Genomic DNA, 22796 nt, shown 5'->3' with positions numbered 1-22796 from the left:
GTTGTTTGCTGCATGTGTCCCAGAGATGTTCCCTAAATGCTTTGCAAGTTGGTATTTTGTCGCCTTGATATAGAGGAGACCACACTTGAAGCAACTGACACAATAGATGAATGTGTGGATGTGCAGGAAAATCTTTGCTGGATGTAAAAACATCCCTTGGAGCCTTGGATGGAGGTGTGAGGGGAGGTGTGAACTCAGGTTTTACACTTCTTGCGGTGGCAAGGGAAGGTGCCGGCTGCAGAGGGTTGGTTGGTGGGGAGCATGGGTCTAACAAAGGCGTCATGGAGGGAATGTTCTCTGTGGATTGCAGATAGAGGTGAGAAGAGAAATATATCTTTGGCAGTGCAGTCTGATTGTAAGTTGCAGAAATGGTGGAGGATAATGCGCTGTATCTGAATATTAATGGGGTGGAAGGTGAGGACCAGAGGGGTTCAATCCTTGTTGCAGTTGGAGGGGTGGGGTTCAAGGGCGGAGGAGTGGGAAGTGGAGGAGATGTGCTGGAGGGCATTGCTGATCATGTGGGAGGGGAAATTGTGAATCTTGAAGTAGGAGGTCATCTGGGATGTCCTGGAGTGGAATTGCTCCTCCTGAGACCAGATACGGCAGAGGCGGAGGAACAGGGAGTAAGGGATCACATTTTTACAGGGGGAGTGGAGGGTGGGAGAAGGAGTAGTCAAGGTAGCTGTGGGAGGCTGCGGGTTTGAAATAGATATCCGTGTTGAGTTGGTTGCTGGAGATAGAGACTGAAAGGTCCAGGAAGGGGAGGGAGGCATCATAGATGGTCTGTGTGAATTTAAGATCAGGGTGGAAGGTGTTTGTGAAGTTGATGAACTGCTTAACCTTCTCATGAGAGCACAAGGTAGTGCTGATACAGTCATCACTGTAGCAGAGGAAAAGGTGGGGCATAGTGCCGGTATAACTGCGCAAGATGGACTGTTCCACGTATCCTGTGAAGAGGCAGGCATAGCTGGGGCCCATGCGGGTGTCCATGGCTACCCATTTGGTCTGAAGTAAGTGGGAGGATTCAAAGGAAAAGTTTTTGAGGGTGAGGACCAGTTCCGCCAATCAAATGAGTGTGTCGGTGGAGGGATACTGGTTAGGTCGGCGGGAGAGGAAGAAACGGAGGACTTGGAGGCCTTCACCATGGCACCACTTCAACTCCTCCTCTCATTCCCATTAGGACATGCGCAAGTCCTGGGCCTCCTCTGCCGCCAAACCAAAGTCACCTGCCAAATAGAGGAAGAATGTGTCACCTTCCACCTCGGGACACTTCAGCCACATAGCATAAACATCAACTTCACTCATTTCCAAATCTCCCCTCCCCCACCTCATCCCAGATCCAACCCTCCAACTCGGCATTGCCCTCTTGACCTGTTCTACCTGTCCATCTTCCTTCCCATCTATCCACTCCACCCTCCCCACCGACCTATCTCAACTATCCTCCACCTGCATCCACCTATCGCCTTCCCAATTACCTTCCCCCGAGCCCCACCCCACCCTCCTATTTATTTCTCAGCCCCCTTCCCCTCCACATTCCTCATGAAGGGCTTATACCTGAAATGTTGTCTCTCCTGCTTCTTGAATGCTGCCACACTTGCTATGCTTTTCCAGCGCTACACTTTCGACTGACTCTCCAGCATCTTCAGTCCTCACTTTCTCCTCCTTGGTGATGGATTTGACTGCTACCATCACAGTGGAATACCATGGGACCAATTTTTATTTGCACTATGCATAATATAATAAACAAGTCCATCCCAATCTCTGTTCACTATTTCTAAAAAAAAATAAACTCATCCTGTCTGTTATCCACTGCAATATTTTGTTGTAAAGATCTACCTCAGAGCATTAACAGATATTGAACTTGATGGACTGAAAATCTGAAGTGAACATATTGTATGTGTACTAAAATACATTTGATTGGAACCTGCATCAGTGTTCCTCAGTCAAGCTATGTGGTGGGGAGTTGGTTGTTTATTATTTGGAAATTATGAACATAAGATCTTTATTTTAATTCTGCTGCTAAGCACCTCCACTATGGAGGAAACAGTTAAGAGGCAAACACATTGCTACAGTTCTGATGTGAGATGCAGGCACTGTGGATGACAGATTTATTTCTCTCAGGGACAATAGTGGACCCGTTGGGTTTTTACAACTATGATCCCTGTTGTGTGGCACTGTTACTGTGCTACATGGCACCAACCTAGAACAAATCTAGCAACTCAAGACTGGCATCTGTAAGGCATCATGGGTTATCAGCAGCTGAATTGTACTCTAACACAATCTGCGACATCTTGGCCCTGCTCATGCCTGCCATTTCTATCAAGCCAGATGAAGAGTACAGGAAGGTATGTCTGGAGGAGCACCAGGCAAATGTAAAAATGAGGTGTCAACCCAGTGAAGCCACAAAACAGGATTATTTACTTGTCAAATAGTATAATCAACAAGTGATAGACAGAATTAAGTGATTCCACAACCAACGGATCAGATCTAAGCCCCGAAGACCTGCCACATCCAGTTGTCAATGATGGTGGACAATTAAACAATTCACTGAAGGAGGATGCTCCAGACATATTCCCATTGCCAATAATGTGGGAACTCAGCGCATCTGTGCAAAAGATAAGATAAGACTGAAGTATTAAAAAAAAATTCAGGCAGAAGTGTTGACTGGATGATCCATCTCCGCCTTCTCCAGAAGTGCCCAGCATCATAGATGCCAGTCTTCAGCCAATTTGATTCATTCCATATGACAGGAACGAATAGTTGAAGGTACCAGTCACTATAAAGTCTATGAGCCTTGACAACAATCCAGAAAACTTGTGCTCCAGATCTTCCTGTGCACCTAGTCAAGCTGTTTCAGAGCAATTAGAACATTGGTATCAGACCAACAATGTGGAAAATTACACAGGTGGGTCCTGTACTCAAAAAGCAGAATGAATCCTACCTGGCCAATTATCATTCCATCAGCCTACTTTCGATCATCAGTAAATTGATAGAAGATGTCAATAAATGTGCTAGCAAGTAGCATTTGCTTATTAGTAACCTGCTCACTGATGCTCAGTTCAGGTTCCATCAGGGCTACTCAGCTCCTGACTTTATTACAGTCTGGGTTCAAACATGGATAAGAGAGCTAATTCCAGAGGTAAGGTGAGAGTGGCAGTCCTTGATATCAAGGCAATATTTGACCAAGTGTGATGTCAAGGAGTCTGAGCAAAACTGGAATCAATGGGAATCAGGGAATCTCTACTGTTTTGAGTCATACCTGACACAAAGGAATGTCACTGTGGTTGTTGATCAGTCATCTCCAGGATATCTTGACAAGAGTTCCTCAGGATAGTGTCCTGAGGTCCAACCATCTTCAGCTGCTTCATTAACGAACTTCCCTCCATCATAAGGTTAGAAGTGGGAATGTTCACTGATGGTTCCGCGATGTTTAGCACCATTCATTTGTGCTTGGATACTGAAGTGGTCCATGTCTAAATGCAATATGATCTAGACAATATTGGGGTATGAGCTGACATTTGGCAAGTAAACTTTGCACCACACAAGTCTCAGGAAATGACCATTTCCAACAACTGGGAATTTAATCATCACCTCTTGACCTTCAATAGAATTCCCCTCACTGAATTCCCATCAACATCCTAGGAGCTACCATTGACCAGAAACTAATTAGGACAAGCCATATAAATACTCTGTCTACAAGACTGCAAGAACAGGCGAGAAGCTAGGGATCCTGCAGCAAGTGAGTCACCTCCTGAACTCCCAAGACCCCATCCACTATCACTGAGTTAACCAATTCCCCAACATTCAAAATAGCAGTATGTACCATTTATGGAATGCCCTGCAGAAATTCACTAACACTCCTAAGACAGTACCTACCAAACCCATGACCATTTCCATCTAGTGGACAAGTGCAACAAATACGTGGGAACAGCAAGTTGCAAGATCCCCTCCAAACCACTCACCATCCTACCTTGGAAGTATATAACCATTCCTTCAATGCTGCTGAGTCAAAATTCTGTCAGCATTGTGGTTCGACCTATAGTGAATGGACTGCAGAGGTTCAAGAAAGCAACTCGCCATCACCGACTCAAGGGCATCTAGGGATGGAAATTAAGTGCTGGTCCATCCAGCAACATGCACGTCCTGAATAAATTTAAATAAAATTATTGACACCAGCTTTATTCATTGAATTTAAATTCCAGTTTGTGCTGTGGTGAAATTTAAACCCATGTTTATGAAACATTATCCTTGAGTGCCAGTCTAGTCATATTACCACTATACCACCATCTCTCCCTCTGTTATTTATGTTGAAGAAGAAGTTATTGCATTGAGGACAATGCTTATTGAAGGGAATCTTACTTTGGAAATGAGATTTGGCATTGCAAATTTAACAAAAAATAAATTAACCCCAAGCCCAATGCAGTTTTCAAAATAACATCTTCTACAACCATTTGTTAAAAATGTAATTATAATTTATGTAGATTACATTTCCTGTCGTTCTCATTGGAAATCTTTCTGCACAGACTCATTTTTGTCACCTGGGAGTTACACATGTTAAATAACTTAGATTTATATAACACATCCTCGGGATATCTTGTGTGAGATATTGTGTGATGAGATATTGTGTTATAGACTATCTTTACAACTCACTCACCAGCTCACTATATTCCTTAATATCAGGTTCCCGTTCATTTATTCATAAGCCTTTACTATCCCGTTATTTATTATAACATGGTTTTATTCATTCACTCATAAAACTGCTGTTCTATAATATCCAAATTTAAAAACAACCCTTTCAAATCCACTACTGCCTTTCCACACCTTATCAGCCCCTGCTAGAAGTAATGTTTACCTCTGAATAAGTGCAGCATACATCAAGATTCCACAAAACATTATAATATTAATCAGCCATTACCAACCATCTCCTGGACCTGAATAGATTAAATACCTGTTAAATCCCTTTTAACTAGACCATTATCCCTTTAAGTGGGAGAAAGTGAGGACTGCAGATGCTGGAGATCAGAGTTGAAGAGTGTGGTGCTGGAAAAGCACAGTCGGTCAGGCAACATCCAAGGAGCAGGAGAATCGACATTTTGAGCATAAGCTCCTGACTAAGGGCATTTGCCCGAAACGTTGATTCTCCTGCTCCTCAGATGCTGCCTGTCCGGCAGTGCTTTTCCAGCATCACACTCTTCAACTCCTTATCCCTTTAAGCGTTTCCATGAAATTGCATGAATGTATGAAACTCATACTGGCAAATGGTAAATAAATCTCATAACCCAGCTGCAGTAATCAGTTTATTATCCTTTATTATTTTATGATGTGGAGGTGCCAGTGTTGGACTGAGGTGGACAAAGTTAAAAATCACACAACACCAGGTTATAGTCCAACAGGTTTATTTCAGAGCGCTGCACCTTCATCAGGTGGTTGTGGAGTATAAGATTGTCAGACACAGAATTTATAGCACAAGTGTACAGTGTGGTGTAACTGAAATTATATATTGAAAAAGTTTGTTAAGTCTCTGGGTTGTTGTTAAGTCTCTCATCTTTTAGAACCATGTTGGTTTCAGTTCTTTCATATGTAAATCCCAGAACTTTTTCTATAGTTACATTTTGAAGTAAACTTTAACAATAAGTGCCATGTCAGCTCAGATAATGCATTGAAGGTGTGAGGTGCCCTGTGTGAGGCTGTCTGTGCCCCAATGTTCAGACTGATTCTATTTCCAAAAAAGGAACTTATAGAATCTTAGAATTCATGCAGTTTTGGAGCAAAATAAAATGTAATTCTGCAAGTACAAATTCACCCCACAAACTTATATGTGTTTGTGTGTGCATCTGGGTGTATGTGTGTGTGGGGAGGTTGAGTGTCTATGACAGAGTGTGTGTATGTGTATGTATGTGAGTGTGAGTGTAAAAGCGTATAAGTCTGTGAGAGGGTGCATGTGTGGGGGCTGTGTATGTGTGCGTGTATGGGTCTGTAGGCGTGTGTGTGTGTGTGTATGTCTCTGTGCCAGATGTGACACTTTTACAGCTTCTACCCAGAATATATTAAGACAGTCATCCTTTATGGATGAGCCCTACGCATACACAGGATCTGTTCAAATGAGGAGGAACTTAACGGGCACTTGGAAGTACTCAAGGCTGCAGTCATAAGAACGGTGTATGATGCTCAACTCATCGACCATCAGTTTTGACGTGTCAATGTGAGAAACCGCAATGACCACCTCCGGAAACTGACACGAGCTGCAATCAACAGGATATTCTTCATTGTCCAGTACTTCCCAGGAGCCAATAAACTACGCCATGTTCTTCGCAGTCTGCAACAAATCATCGATGAGGACGAGCACCTTGCCAAGACCTTCTCCACGTCCCTACTTCTCACCTTTAAACAACCATCAAGCCTCAGATCATTGTTCACAGCAAACTGCCTGGCTTTCAGGACAATACCATACAACCCTGTCACAGCAGACTCTGAAAGATGTGTCAGAGTTTCATTTATTCATGCAATTTCATGGAAATGCTTAAAGGGATAATGAGTTGAAGAGTGTGGTATTGGAAAAGCACAGCCAGTCAGGCAGCATCTGAGGAGCAGGAGAATCAATGTTTCAGGCAAGAGCCCATTACACATGGATACACCACCCACTGTGTACGCAGCAGGTACTCATGTGACTCAGCCAACGCTCTCTATCTCATACGCTGCAGGCAAGGATGCCCTGAGGCATGGTACGTTGGTGAGACTGAGCAGAGGCTACGGCAACAGATGAATGGAAACCGCGCAACAATCAGCAGCCAGGAGCATTCCCTCCCAGTCGGAGAACACTTCAGTGGTCCAGGACATTCGACCTTGGACCTTCAGGTGACCATACTCAAAGGCAGACTTTGGGACAGGCAACAATGTAAAGTAGCCAAGCAGAGGCTGATAGCTAAGTTCCGTACCCATAGGGAGGGCCTCAACCGGGACCTTGGGTTCATATCACACTACAGGTGACCACCTGTGAAATATTGTGTTTTAGGCTATCTTTATTAGCTCATTCACCAGCTCGCTATATTAATTAATCCTGGGTTCCTGTCCATTCATTGATAACCCTTTAGTAACCCATTATTTACTATAACATGCTTTCATTCCTTCATTCATAAAACTGTGGTTCTGTAATATCCAAAATTAAAAACAACCCTTTCAAACCCATTACTGCATTTCCACACCTTATCAGCCTTTGCTACAAGCAGTGTGTACCTCTGAATAGTTGTAGCATACCGAACAATACCATCCCCATCAAGTCTCCATGAAACATGATAATATTAATCAACCCTTACCAACCATCTCCTGGACCTGAATACATTAAATACCTGTTAAATCCCTTTTAACTGGACCATTATCCCTTTAAGCGTTTGAACGAATGAAACTCATAACATCAAATAGTAAGTAAATCACACAACCCAGCTGCAGTCATTAGTTTAATATCCTTTATTCTTTTATTAAGTATAGGTACAATTTTTAACTTACTTAGAGCATAAATACCTAGCATTTTTACTAATATTTGCTAACTTAAAAGACAAAAGGATGAACACTTCCTAAATATGCAAGCAGACTGGACAGACGTCTCATCAGAAGTAGCAACTAGCATGTTTTAACCCATCTCCTGTCCTCCTGGACAGAAGCTCTTCAATCTTTGTGTATTAGAGATAAAAAATATAACACCATTGTAATGGAATTTTAATATAGGTAAGAACTGTGAACAATGGGGCTCTTGTAAGAACTGTATTTTGGGAGTCTATTTCCGCCTCGAACTTGTGCTGTGATTGCTGAATATAAGAGGCTATTATCGCCACACCCCAATTCCAGTCGTTATTTGAACACGATCCCATACTTACATAGCTTTGCAATCAATACATTATACAAGTGTTGCTTCCATGAATGACAATTGTGATAAATAATTAGCTGATCTGTTTTATAGTTGTTGATTGAGGGCAAAGTTTTGCCAGGAAATGATTGGACTTATCTTCGCTTCCATAAATTTTTCTGTGGGACTTCTTCTGATCAGGCAGTTAAAGTCTTGGCTTATTTATAATCCAAAACTATTATCTTTCGATAATGCAGCACTCCTTCACTACTGTAGGAAATGTCAACACAGAATATGCGTTCAACCTATTGAACACAACTTTTTGACCTGGAATATAAGATTTCATACTGAATATAGTCACTACTTAAAGAAGGTTGACTGTGAAAACTATGGAGGGATTAGTGCTTGTGGACATTAAGTGGATAGAAGTTCCACCTTACAACATCCCACCACTAATATCTTTCAGGAACGTAATCCCACAAAAAAATCCAGATTCAATTTTCTAATCAAGATTGGGTTCTCTGATCATATTGGTAGTTGGAGATGAGGTGACGCCTACATCAGCAAGTGAGTTAATGTAATCTTTGCACCTCTCATCTGCTGATTAATTTTCTGCAAACAGCCACACTGTGCAAAAGAGAGGAATGATTGACAGATGACTGTCCTAAAGCGAAGCAAAAAAGATTAAAATACAAAAATATCTATAATGCTACCAAACTTTAGTACTTTAATATTATGTTCAATTCTGATGAAGCATCACTGGACCCAAAACATTGACTCTGCTTTCTCTCCACAGATGCGACCAGACTAGCTGCATTTTTCCAGCAATTTCTATTTTTGTTTAATATTTTAACACATGGGCGTCTGTGAATACATGCATGTTATGTTTTATTTTAATGAAATATCCAATATCTAAAGTCTTAGTTAATATATTTCAAAGGATAAAGTTCTGCAAGGATATTAAATTGATACAATTATAATTTGTTTTACAGATTGAGAAAGTAAATATTCCTTTTTCATCAGTACCTAACAACAATAGGTTGAGCACCAAGAATGAAAACAGTGTTGTTCAAGGTAATGGCAATTTTGACAAAACCTTTTATTGAAAAAGACTGCATTCATTGAAGCTGACAGCTTTTGTCAACAGACTTTCAATGTCAGGTTGAGGCAGCAACAAGGATAATTGCCAGAGCATATTATGATTCATACTCTGGTTTGTACTGCTTGTATTCAGATATCATTGCCCTTTCATGATCCCATACATTTGTAAGCATTTTTGATTTCTCTGATCAGAGACATTCTAAACTAAAATAGTGATTGTAAATGATCTAAATTTCCAAAGCACCTTTCATGATCTCTAGTTTTGAAGCCAATTCACTGTTGTAACACATAAAAAAGACTGCAGTCCTCTTGCTCACAAGGTCAAAGAATAATGTCATTATTTGTTGTTTTATGTGTGGTTAAGGGATAACTGTTGGATAGATTGCAAAGGGAACTCACTGTTCTCATTGAATTGTGCTTTAGGATCTTCTTTATTCATTTGAGAAGGCAGTTAGGTTAACATTCCATCCTAAAATTGTAATTTCAAATGTTCCACTAGTCTTTCAGAAATATCAGCCTGCTTTATGTACTCAAGAATTGTATGGGCATGAACCCATAACCTTCTGACTCAGAGTGCTAGCATTTAATCAAAGCTGATACCTGATATTATGAGAATCTCTGATATATGACCTGGATGAAAAAACTACAATTGGAGAGGTATTTTCAGTGACCACAATTTACTCTACCTTAAGACTTATTGAGAGCACAAAATGCAAGGGCACCTTTTTTGAAAATTTAAATTCCACTTGTAATATTTCGCATAACATTGGTTTAATCCTATTCATGTGTGCACTGAGGAGAAGAGCTTAGTCAAAGAGCTAAATGTACTGGTGTGCCTCATATATGTGTTGAGGGGAGTGAACAACATTTCTTTTTTATGAAAGAAACAATGTTGTGTTTTTGCATTCACTCTTCATTAAATGTTTACATTAATGTTCAATGTTGTCCTTGTCACTTCCTAATTTGGCAGAACTTGCAAACTTTAATATAATGAGTATTGCAAATTTATTAGAAGGGGAAACTGCTACAGGATGGCTTGAAACATGATCCGTCATAAACACACCACTGAACTGATCTGTAAATCTGAACCTACCATCAGGGTAGCAAAAATGCAGCTCTTACCTAATTGTCACTCTTCCCATCACATTTCCTGAATTTCTAGGCCCCGTAAAATCCTCATCTCTGCATTCTTTTACTTTTTATGAAGGATTGTGGATGGGGTCAGTTAGTTCAGTTGGCTGGACGGCTTGTCTGTAATGCAGAGTAATGTCAACAGTCTGAGTTCAACTCTCATACTGGCTGAGGTTACCATGAAAGCCTCACCAGTCATAACTGTCTAATGAGAGAGAGCAGCTGTCTGAAGCTGTGGTAACTTTATGTTTACCTATAAAGAACTGGACTTTAAAAGAATCAATGGAAGGAGATAGCAGAGGCAATTCTACACACACATTTGATTTAATAGAACAAAGTGCAGTGCCAGAGGTCTGGTGAATAGCTAATAAAATTTTCACATTTAAGAAGGAAGGGATGAACATGTCCAGGCATTGCAGACTATTCAGCTTAAGATCAGCAGCAGGAAAATGATAGAAACCCTACAAAAGGAAAAAGAGTAAAACATCTGGAAATAAATAATAACAGAACAAATAAAATAATAACAAATCAGGATGACTTGAAACTGGAAAGCCTCGCTTGATCAACCCTGTTGAAAATTTGTTGTGCAGGTAATTTCAACCATCTCTGATCCACTTGAAGTACGCTCTTGCACTTCAATGCTGCATCACAAGCAGCACAAGCAACCATCATTGTAATGCTACAGCAGGGATACTGAACACCTCAGAATCATGCCTTTTGCTCATGAATTAAACGAGGCAGCACCTCTGGCTTTTGCTCTCTTGCATAGCATTCACTCATTCTGAGCCTACTTAGGTATTCATCATCTCTGACTTACCTTTTTGTGTTTTGACTCTCAACCAGCAATACCAGGTCCATATTACTTCTGTTTTGCCATGCTGTATAACAAGGCACAAAGGAAGGAAACTTGTCATGATTTTCATAAGGGTCCAATCAAGTCAAAGGGAATAGCATTTATTTGGGGGCTTTGGTATAGTAAGTTCAGGACAACCTTTGCTATCAGTCCAGGCGTTTGGACACAGTCAGTCAGCCACCCAGAGCGTTCAGAGTCAGGATGCTATTGACGTAAAGGATAAGGAGCCGAATGTTAGGCAGCCCACCACTGTCTTATCCTCCACAAGCACCTAATGAAGGACCAGTGCTCCAAAAGCTAGTACTTCCAAATATACCTGTTGGACTATAACACGGTGTTGTGTGATTTTAAACTTCGTCCACCTCACTCCAATACCAACTCCTCCACATCATGTCAATCGGGAAAGGTAGATGTGGAAGGAGGAAGTTTTGGAAAGAGAGTTGAAGGCATCAGTGGTAGTTGTCTGGAGGGTGGAGAGGAAATGGACACTGGTGGCGGTTGCAGGTTAAGCGCCTGCAAAAATGGTTGAAAGAAAAGGATGCTGCCAGTATGGTGTTGAAGATGGGGAAAGAAGTACTCAGCCAATTCTATTCAAGAAAATGACAAATCATCGAAATAATGAACTACGGAGGAAACTCCATTATCCGAAGGACACAGGAGGAGAGTATTTCGTTCGGTTAATTCTGAATAATTGAATGCCGGATAACATAATTTAGCCAAGCATCGGGATCTTGCGATCTTGCCAGATAATCTAATATTCGGATAATTGAATGCTGGATAATTGAGATTCCTCTGTATTAAAATAAATATGCAATGTTTAGTTAATGGCTGCATAAGTTCAAGAGCTACTATACTTGGAAAAATTGCAGTGGATCATACTGTAACGAATGTTGTCAATTGTTAAATTTAAATCTGAGATTGAGATCTGAGATGCAGTAGGTAAGCGTGTAGCTGCTGTTTAAAGTGTTAACTTGAAATGCAATACCTACAATCTCACCGGTCTACATGAAGGTGTAATTAGGGTGATGATTTTTCACGGGTGTGTGTCAGTTATTTGGAAAAAGAAACTTTTGATGACTTATGTCTATGGTACAAATTTAAATACTGTGTTTGAATGTTTTCATGGAATATATATTTCATTAAGGACCTTAATTATTTCAGTAATGGCAAATTGACTACACTTGCTCCTGATCTCAAAGAAAGCTGTTGACAAGAATCTAGAGAATTACATTATATTAATTTCACTTTTCCCAATATTAATCTAATGTAGGGATTTCTGCTATCCTACAATAGGGATGCTATCATACAGCCTATACAGACCAATCACATCAGAGAACTCAACCTACAGCAAACTGGGAAACGACAAGTAATTTTAGCAAGGCGAAAGTGTGGACTGCAGGTGCTGGAGATTAGAATCAAGAGTATGGTGCTGGAAAAGCACAGCAGGTCAGGCAGCATCCGAGGATCAGGAGAGTCGACGTTTCGGGTAAAAGCCCTACATCAGGAAAGCCCTTCTTGATGAAGGGCTTTTGCCTGAAACATCGATTCTCCTGTTCTTTGGATGCTGCTGTGCTTTTCCAGCACCACACTCTCGACAACTAATTTTAGCAGTCTATTTTGTTTTGTAATTTTCATTTGTTTGTACACTTATTCGAGTGTACTCCACCTGAAGACAGATTCTTGGCTCATTGTCTGTCAATGCTTCATCCTCAGCCATTTCTCGATAATTTGTTTTCCATTGTGTTCCAATGCCAGTGCCAGAGCCAGGAGGCAGGTCACGGCTCCATTGGGAATCAAAGTCACACTGCTGGTGTTGTACTGAACCCCCTGCTAGCCATCTAGCCAACTGAACTACTTGGTCCCCATTTTGTTTTTGGAATTATTAACCTTGGAATTATTTTAACATTAAGTGAAGAAATGTGTGACATTCCAGGAATATAAATTTAACTCTTAGCAGGGCAAGAAACATTAGCACTAATAATGAGTTTAGCGCACAATTAAAAATGCAGTTATAACTTTTTCAACAAGGTATAACGTTTTCAAAGATGGTTTACAATAATGAGAACAATAACTTAAAAATGAAAGTTCACATCAGTTCAATGATTTATTTTTGATTTCCATTGCAAGGATTTCAACAGCACATCTTGTGGAAAAATAGGGAATTGCTGTTTGAGTTTAAATACATAGGTGTGGATGTTGAGAGTTGCTTTCAGTTTCTCAGAGTAACAAAAAACTATCACCAACAGTTGTCCATTATTTATCATAAAATCTGAACCAATGTGTTTCTCTGACACTTGTCACTAAGAAAACAATTTAAGCATTTCAGAATCACAGAATCTCTATTGTATGGAACATTAGCTGTTAGTTTCCAGCATTATGGCAGTGTGTATATTTCAGAATGTTGGTCATTGCTTGTGAAGAAAGTTGAAATTCCCAAAGATGGTGCAATTTCTAAATTTTTAATGTAAGTTTTCATTTTCTGTAAGGAGGTAAGGAAAGCTCTCTCAGTTACAGATATGTATTGGCTCAGCATCTCTGCATGACATTGCCACAGTAAGATCATTGAATCACTTTTGACATTTGTTGGCAATTCTAGGTGTTGGGGCTAGCATTGACTGTCTACATGGCTTGCCTGCTTTTACTAACTTTAAATCCTTAAAGGCTATGTCAGATCACTTTTTTTTCCTTTCAAATGACAGAAGCCTTTTAACTGCTCGAGTTCTGAATTCTGAATTTGTAGCAAATCTACATTAGTGGGCAGTATTGCCATTGCAGTGCTAATAATGCAGTCCACTATATTCAGGAGGTGAAATAAAAGGAAAATACCTGTTCAAAGATGTACTATTGCTTACATAATGTACATAGCATAGATACAGGCCATTTGGCCCATTACAATGTTTAAGTTGCAACATGAGCTTTGAGGAAAGGACAAGAGATTTCAAATTTAATCTGCTTGTTTCATAAACTTTATAAAATGTATTAAGATCATTATGATCTGCTAAAGGTACTCCAAGAAGTCTCTGTACTTCCTCTCATTTCTTTGTACATCATGAGCTTTTCTTATTTCTGTCCCTGAATCTATATGCAAGCATATTTGTAATCGATGATCATTTTTTGTATAGGAGAGTAGTTTGTTGTAGGCAATGTATTGCAATCTGTGGCAGTTGAAATAACTCTACAGAGGCCAATATTCCATTAGCAAGTCACCCTTTATTTGCACGTGCATTGTACTTGATACTGATCTGGCTTCCTCAGAGCCACCTCTCAGAGTGAACATTACCCCTGAGAGTTCTTTTTAAAAATTTTATTAAACAGTACAAAATACAGTTAACAATAAACAGAAAGCAGCAGTTCACTAAAAAAAAGCACCATATACAGGGGAAAGGGTAGCAAAGCCAAACCCTAAACCCCATCATTCAACCAGTTTTCAGGGAGATGAGGACAAACCTCAAATCCCACCTTCAGTCATCACAAAGATAACAGTAACAAACACAGACAAGACAGTGCAATCAAATGAGAAACAGTGCATAGAACACAGACCAATATAGCTATAAAAAAGACACCTGACATCCATGAGACTCCTGTTTATTTTTTTTAATAGAGAAACTCTTGTTCCTTTTTTTTCCCCTTTTTCTTTCCAACTGCGGTAGTGCTTATTTTCCCCAGCACCTATGTTGTGTGTGTGCAGGTGTGAGACACAGTGAGAGACACAAGGTGTGCGAATCTTTATTCAATTTCCACCACCAGGAAGATAGGAAACACCCGAGTGGCCAGTGACAAGCAGTGCCCCACACAAAAGGCAATGCTGTGTGATCAAACAGTGAAGGGGAGGGCAGGGGCTAAATCAAAATAGAATTGGAGGGGGAAATAAAGCACTCCACTCCCTGCGGCGCCCACCTCTCCCTGAACAACTCCAGGGTGTTGGTGGACACCGCGTGCTCCTTCTCCAAGGACACCCGGGCTCTAACATAACCGCGGAAGAGGGGCAGGCAGTCGGCCTTAATGACCCTCTCCACGGCCCGCTGCCTCAACTGTTTATGGCCAGTTTGGCCAGGCCCAGGTGCAGACCCACAAGGAGGTGTTCAGATCTGCCCTCCCTCCTCCGTACTGGGTGCCCGAACATCAGGAGCGTGGGACTGAAGTGCAACCAAAAGCAGAGGAGGAAGTTTTTAAGAAAATCAAAAAGGGAGTGCAAACGCCCACACCCAATGTACACGTGGTCCACGGACTCCACAGCGCCACAGAACAAGCAGTTGGGCTGGGAGAAAACTCCTGTTCATTTTTTTTTAAGCCAGCTCTTAGAGTGAACAGAACCTCTGACCCTCCTGTTTTTATTTCCCAGGATGTCTGTCACTCCTGTTCATTTTTTTCTTTTATTTATTTTTCCCCAGCACCCATTGTGTGTGTATGCAGGTGTGAGACACAGTGAGAGACTCAAGGTGCACAAATCTTTATTCAATTTCCACCACCAGAAAGATAGGGAAACACCCAAGTAGCCAGTGACAAGCAGTGCCCTTCACATCAAAGGGCAATGCTGTGTGATCAAAACAGTGAAGGGGAGGGTAGGGACTAAATCAAAATAGAGTTGGAGGGGGAAAAACTCATTTTTTTCTTTTTCTTTTTTTTTAACTGCGCTATATTTGTTTTTTCTTTTTAATTTAACCCCCACACTACCGCCTAACTGCGGTAGTGCTTATTTTTTTCCCCAGCACTCATGGTGTGTGTGTGCAGGTGTGAGACACAGTGAAAGACACAAAAGTGCACGAATATTTATTGAATTTCCACCACCAGGAAGATAGGAAAACACCCGAGTGGCCAGTGACAAACACTGCCTTTCACATCAAAGGGCAATGCTGTGTGATCAAAACAGTGAAGGGGAGGGTAGGGACTACATCAAAATAGAGTTGGAGGGGGAAAAACTCCTGTTCATTTTTTTTAAATTTAACCCCCACACTACCACCTAAGTGCGGTAGTGCTTATTTTTCCCCAACACCCATGGTGTGTGTGTATCCGTGTGAGACACAGTGAAAGACACAAAGTGCACGAATCTTTATTCAATTTCCACCACCAGGAAGATAGGAAAACACCCGAGTGGCCAGTGACAAACACTGCCCTTCACATCAAAGGGCAATGCTGTGTGATCAAAACAGTGAAGGGGAGGGTAGGGACTAAATCAAAATAGAGTTGGAGGGGGAAAAACTCCTGTTCATATTTGTCAAGCAGGGCTCCCTGATTGGGCCAGGTTAACAGCCCCAATCAGGGAATTCATATTCTGTGAGGTCTATCTGCTGACCTTGATACAATCACTACACCAGTTAATACAAATTACCTGCCGAAATAAGACCAAACTCGCACAACTAAACTGTTGCAGACATCTGTAGCAAACATATCATCCCTATACAACATTGTTTATTTAATTATTTTTTCACATGCTAGAACATTAGCCAAAATATATTCCAGCACCTACAGTTGTTATTGTTTGTCTCTAACTCAAGATGTATTCTCTGTTTAGGAGGTCAGCACAATGGTCAAGAATTTGTTCTAACATCCATCAATGCTAATTTCATCAGCTTTCCTCCAGGATAAAACACTTGTTGTCCCTTGTGACTGACAGCACTGACAAAAACTGATTAATTTAATCTAACAAAGATAAAGCAGTGAGAGTGACAGGCAGCTTGGTGACCTTCTGGTTGGAAATCAATCGTCAAACTGCTTGAATTCCAGGGCCATCATGATTTCCATAATTTAAAAAAATGTCATTGCCAAATATGCATAATTCCCCAACTTGATGTAATTAAGTCTCCTATGACTGATTCCAGCTAACCAGTATCACTCTGGTGAATTTATATCATTAGACTTAAATTACACAGAACGTTTTAAAAATTATTTCGTAAAGATTTGTATAAATACTTAATGTGAAAATACTTTAAAGTTCAATTAATGCTTTATTTATCCATTGATAAACATGTAGCCACAGGTACTATTGACCTGATTTGCTATTTTTTCATAAAAAAGATGAATGCAAGAAAATATCAGCAGACATCGTACACCATGCAATTTCTATAGTTATTTAATTATACAAAAGAGCTTGCTGAAAAGAACAGAGAATTGATTGGTTTTTAAATTGTATAGTTGTGCCCATTGTATTCAATGAGAACTCAAATTGAGTGTTACTATCAAAGTTAATTGTAAACATTTGGAACAGAAGCACAAACATCTCTTCCTAAAGACCATTCATGTTGTTATACTTCTGCCATGGTCAGTGTTGCAAATAAAGTATGTGCAATCTCCAAAATATTGGGGCAGATCTTCTGATCTCCAGATCGGTGGATATCCAACCTGATGTATGGATCTCTAGGGGAATTGTCTGGGAAGTTTCAACTTTTGGTGAACAGCTCCCCGGGATCCTCCATGAATGTTTCCAACTCTGAATTCAAGTTGGAGACTTCAAACATATCTGTGTAACTCAGTTAGGAAGTTACTCAGGAAATATTAGACAGATTATAATCTATAGTACAAAAATGACTGTCACAATCACCCTCTTGACCACCAATTAAATCACTGAATCTTCAATCCCCCATTCCCCCAAAGTAACAGTCCTCTCCACTGACTTGACCAGTCACTAGATTCCTTGACCACCTCCCAGACCTGACCACCACCTTGACCCGACTACCAAGCTACCCAACTCACTCACCTATCTAACTAATCCACCTCACCCACTACCTACTTATCCATGCAGCCACCTACTGACTTCATCCACTTACCTATTCAAGCCCTTGTTACAGCTTGTTGGGGTACACAGAATTACCCAACTTACTTGTCTTTTAGACCCATGTTGACAAACACCGATCACTAATTATTATGTAGTGATGAACAGTAGACAAATTAGTAAAGTTAGGTCATATGGGATTTAGGGTGTACCTGACAATTGGATACATAGACCCCCTAATATTCAGAGGGAAATTGAGAAACAAACTTGTAAGGAGATCTCAGCTATCTGTAAGAATAATAGGGTAGTTATCGTAGGGGATTTTAACTTTCCAAACATCGACTGGGACTGCCATAGTGTTAAAGATTTAGATGGAGCGGAATTTCTTAAGTGTGTACAAGACAATTTTCTGATTCAGTATGTGGATGTACCTACTAGTGAAGGTGCAAAACTTGACCTACTCTTGGGAAATAAGGCAGGGCAGGTGACTGAAGTGTCAGTGGGGGAGCACTTTGGGGCCAGCGACCATAATTCTATTTGTTTTAAAATAGTGATGGAAAAGGGTAGACCAGATTTAAAAGTTGAAGTTCTAAATTTGAGAAAGGCCAATTTTGATGGTATTAGGCAAGAACTTTCGAAAGCTGATTGGAGGCAGATGTTCGCAGTTAAAGGGATGGCTGGAAAATGGGAAGCCTTCAGAAATGAGATAACGAGAATCCAGAGAAAGTATATTCCTGTCAGGGTGAAAGGGAATGCTGGATGACTAAAGGATTTGAAGGTTTGGTTAAGAAAAAGAAGGAAGCATATGTCAGGTATAGACAGGATAGATCGAGTGAATCCTTAGAAGAGTATAAAGAAAGTAGGAGTATACTTAAGAGGGAAATCAGGAGGGCAAAACAGGGACATGAGATAACTTTGGCAAATAGAATTAAGGAGAATCCAAAGGGTTTTTACAAATATATTAAGGACAAAAGGGTAACTAGGGAGAGAATAGGGTCCCTCAAAGATCAGCAAGGCAGCCTTTGTGTGGAGCCACAGAAAATGGGGGAGATAATAAATAAATATTTTGCATCAGTATTTACTGTGGAAAAGGATATGGAAGATACAGACTGTAGGGAAATAGATGGTGACATCTTGCAAATTGTTTAGATTACAGAGGAGGAAGTGCTGGATGTCTTGAAACGGTTAAAAGTGGATAAATCCCCAGGACCTGATCAGGTGTACCTGAGAACTCTGTGAGAAGCTAGAGAAGTGATTGCTGGGCCTCTTGCTGAGATATTTGTATCATCAATAGTCACAGGTGAGGTGCCAGAAGACTGGAGGTTGGCAAACGTGGTGCCACTGTTTAAGAAGGGTGGTAAAGACAAGCCAGGGAACAATAGACCAGTGAGCCTGACCTCGGTGGTGGGCAAGTTGTTGGAGGGAATCCTGAGGGACAGGATGTACATGTATTTGGAAAGGCAAGGACTGATTCAGGATAGTCAACATGGCTATGTGCGTAGGAAATCATGTCTCACAAACTTGACTGAATTTTTTGAAGAAGTAACAAAGAAGCTTGATGAGGGCAGAGTAGTAGATGTGATCTATATGGACTTCAGTAAGGTGTTCAACAAGGTTCCCCATGGGAGACTGATTAGCAAGGTTAGATCTCATGGAATATAGGGAGAACTAGCCATTTGGATACAGAACTGGCTCAAAGGTAGAAGACAGGTGGTGGAGGGTTGTTTTTCGCACTGGAGGCCTGTGACCAGTGGAGTGCCACAAGGATCAGTGCTGGGCCCTCTACTTTTTGTCATTTACATAAATGATTTGGATGCGAGCATAAGAGGTACAGTTAGTAAGTTTGCAGATGACACCAGAGTTGGAGGTGTAGTGGACAGCAAAGAGGGTTACCTCAGATTACAACAGGATCTGGATCAGATGGGCCAATGGGCTGAGAAGTGGCAGATGGAGTTTAATTCAGATAAATGCGAGGTGCTGCATTTTGGGAAAGCAAATCTTAGCAGGACTTATACACTTAATGGTAAGGTCCTAGGGAGTGTTGCTGAACAAAGAGACCTTGGAGTGCAGATTCATAGCTCCTTGAAAGTGGAGTCGCAAGTAGATAGGATAGTGAAGCAGGCATTTGGTATGCTTTCCTTTATTGGTCAGAGTATTGAGTACAGGAGTTGGGAGGTCATGTTGCGGCTGTACAGGACATTGGTTAGGCCACTGTTGGAATATTTAGTGCAATTCTGGTCTCCTTCCTATAGGAAAGATGTTGTGAAACTTGAGAGGGTTCAGAAAAAATTTACAACGATGTTGCCAGGGTTGGAGGATCTGAGCTCGAGGGAGAGGCTGAACAGGCTGGGGCTGTTTTCCCTGGAGCGTCGGAGGCTGAGGGGTGACCTTATAGAGGTTTACAAAATTATGAGTGGCATGGGTAGGGTACATAGACAAAGTCTTTTCCCTGGGGTCGGGGAGTCCAGAGCTAGAGGGCATAGGTTTAGGGTGAGAGGGGAAAGATAAAAAAAGAGACCTAAGGAGCAACTTTTTCACACAGAGGGTGGCATGTGTATGGAATGAGCTGCCAGAGGATGCAGTGGAGGCTGGTACAATTGCAACATTTAAGAGGCATTTGGATGGGTATATGAATAGGAAGGGTTTGGAGAGATATGGGCCGGGTGCTGGCTGATTGGGTTGGGATATCTGGTCGGCATGGAGGGTTGGACTGAAGGGTCTGTTTCCATGATGTACATCTCTATGACTCTATAATGGCAAGAGACAGAGATTGATAATGGAGGGTTACCTTTTAGTCAGAAGGTCTGTCACGAGTGGTGTTAACAGGGATTGGTTCTAGATCCTCTTTTGTTTGTCATTTATATAAATGATTTGGTTGAGAATATAGAAGGCATGATTAGTAAGTTTGTGGACGACCCCAAAATTGGTGGCACGGTAGACAGTGAAGAAGGTTTTCTAAGATTAGAAAGGGATCTTGATCAAATGGGTCAATAGGCTGAAAATGGCAGATGGAATTCAATCTGAATAAATGTGAGGTATTACATTTTGGTGCAACAAACAAGTGAAGGGCTTTTACAATTAATGGTAGAGCCTTGGAATAGTGTTGTAGAACAGTGGAACCTAGATGTGCAGGTACATAATTTTTTTAAGTTGGCGTCACATATAGACACGGTGGTTAAAAAGATGTTTGGCATGCTTGCCTTCAACAAATACAGGAGTTGAGAAGTTGTGTTGCAGTTGTCCAGGACATTGGTGAGGCCTTTTCTGGAATTCTGTGTCTCCTTCTGGTTGCCCAGTTATAAGAAGGATATTATTAAGCTGGAGAGGCTGCAGAAGAGGTTTACTAAGATGTTGCTGGGTATGGGAGTTTTAATTTACAGCTGTTATTATTATCTTATGGAATATTAATTGTTAAATGACTCTTATTGTAATAGCTTTATATAGTGACAGTAAAGTAAATGCTGGTAACGACTGGACAAGCTGGGACCTTTTTCACTGGAGCACAGGAGATTGAGAGGCAATTTGATAGAAGTTTATAAAATAAAGAGGGGTATAGATAGAGTTAATAGTAGTTGTTGTTTCCTGAGGATAGGGAATTTCAAGACCGGGAGGCTCATTTTTAAGGAGAGAGGTTTGAAAAAGACATGAGGGGCAAATTTTTTACACAGAGAGTGGTTCACATGTAGAATGAGCCTCCAGAGGAAATGGTTGATGTGTGTACAATTACAATGTTTAAAAGACATTTGGATAAGTACACAAATAGGACAGGTTTGGATTGATATGGGCCAGAAGCAGGCAGGTGGAACTAGTTTAGTATGGGATTATGTTTGGCATGGACTAGTTGAAAAAGGGTCTGTTTCTATACTGTATGACTCTATGTTTACTGTAGAAGACAGAAATAATATCACAGAAATAGTTGCAGATTAAGGAGAGAGACAGCAATTTAAAGTAATTATGATCTCCTGGAAATGGTTCTGAGTAAATAATTATAACTAAAGTCTGACAATTCAGTAGTACCTGATAAACTAGAGTCCTAACATAAGGGGACCCCAGATTGTTGATGTTGATTTTAATTTTCCAATATTCCATTGATTTTGGATAAGTTCCATCAAATGTAAAAATAGCTCTGTTCAAGAGAAATTGAAACAGGTAATTACAGTTCATTTAGCTTCACAACTTCCGTCGGAAAAATTCTAATATTAAGGATATTATAGCAGACAATCAGAAAATGTTAGTGTTCTTAGGGAGAATCAGTAAGATTTTGTGAATGGGTCATATTTTTCTGATTTAAGGGAGTTATTTAAGGAAGTGACAAATATCTTGGATAAAAGGAAACCTATTAATGTGTTATACTTGGATTTCCAAAAGGCATTTGATGAGGTGCCACCTCAAAGCTTATGACACAAAACCATAGTGGAGGGGGAAACATTATCATGACGAGAGGACTAGCTGGCAAACAGGATGCAATGAGTAGGCATATATCGGTCAGTTTCAAATTGGTAAACTGTACTCAGTGGGACGTCACAGGGATCTACGCTGGAGTTTCAATCATTTACAATCTATATAAAGAACTAAGTTGAAATGATTGAATATGTGCTTGCTAAATTTACTGATTATATAAAAATAGTTCAGACAGAAAATTGTGAGGCAGTGAAGAGTTTTCAAAGGAACCTAGACAGATAGGCTAAATAAGCGATCAAAAAAAAGGCAGATGAAGTACAATGTGGAAATTTGTGATCGAGTTCACAGTGGTAGGAAGAATGGAATAATATAACATGAGTTAAATGGAGAAAGATTGCAAACTCTGAGTGTTCTGGTATATGAATCACAAGAATTAGTATGCTATAACAGCAAATAACTAGGGAGGCAAACGGAATGTTGTTGTCTATTGCTGGGGGAAAGGAAAATTTTGCTACAAATTTTTAGGGTGTTAGTGGAACCAGATTTAAATTTGAAGTGTAATATAAAATTTTGGTGTCTTTATTTAAGAAAGGAAATAATAGCACGAGAAGTAATTCAGGGAAGATTGACTTGAGCTGATTCCTGGAATGAAGAAGTTTTCTTAATGAAGAAAAGTTTGACAGGTTAGGCCTGTAGCCTTTGGCATTTACAGGAATGAGAGTGATCTTGAAACAAAGAACATTCTGAGGGGAACTGACACG

The 22796-nt window shown here is 40.5% G+C and overlaps 1 protein-coding gene across 2 annotated transcripts in view; it reads left to right on the top strand.

Annotated features, from left to right (window-relative positions):
• cunh10orf90 (chromosome unknown C10orf90 homolog) overlaps window positions 1–22796 on the top strand; it is a 201701-nt gene that overhangs the window by 12736 nt on the left and 166169 nt on the right. For both annotated transcript variants that reach the window (XM_043712607.2, XM_043712608.2), the window contains exon 3: window positions 8833–8914. In XM_043712607.2, the coding sequence (XP_043568542.2) occupies window positions 8833–8914 (82 nt within the window). The remainder of the gene's footprint in view (window positions 1–8832; window positions 8915–22796) is intronic.

The sequence above is a fragment of the Chiloscyllium plagiosum genome, unplaced genomic scaffold (genome assembly GCF_037043375.1).
Source record: "Chiloscyllium plagiosum isolate Xiang-an unplaced genomic scaffold, Cpla_swu_hap1 HiC_scaffold_22, whole genome shotgun sequence".
In the NCBI taxonomy this organism is placed as follows: Eukaryota; Metazoa; Chordata; class Chondrichthyes; order Orectolobiformes; family Hemiscylliidae; genus Chiloscyllium; species Chiloscyllium plagiosum.
The sequence above is the reverse complement of the archived record's forward strand: the minus strand, read 5'-3'. Positions and strand labels throughout refer to the sequence as shown.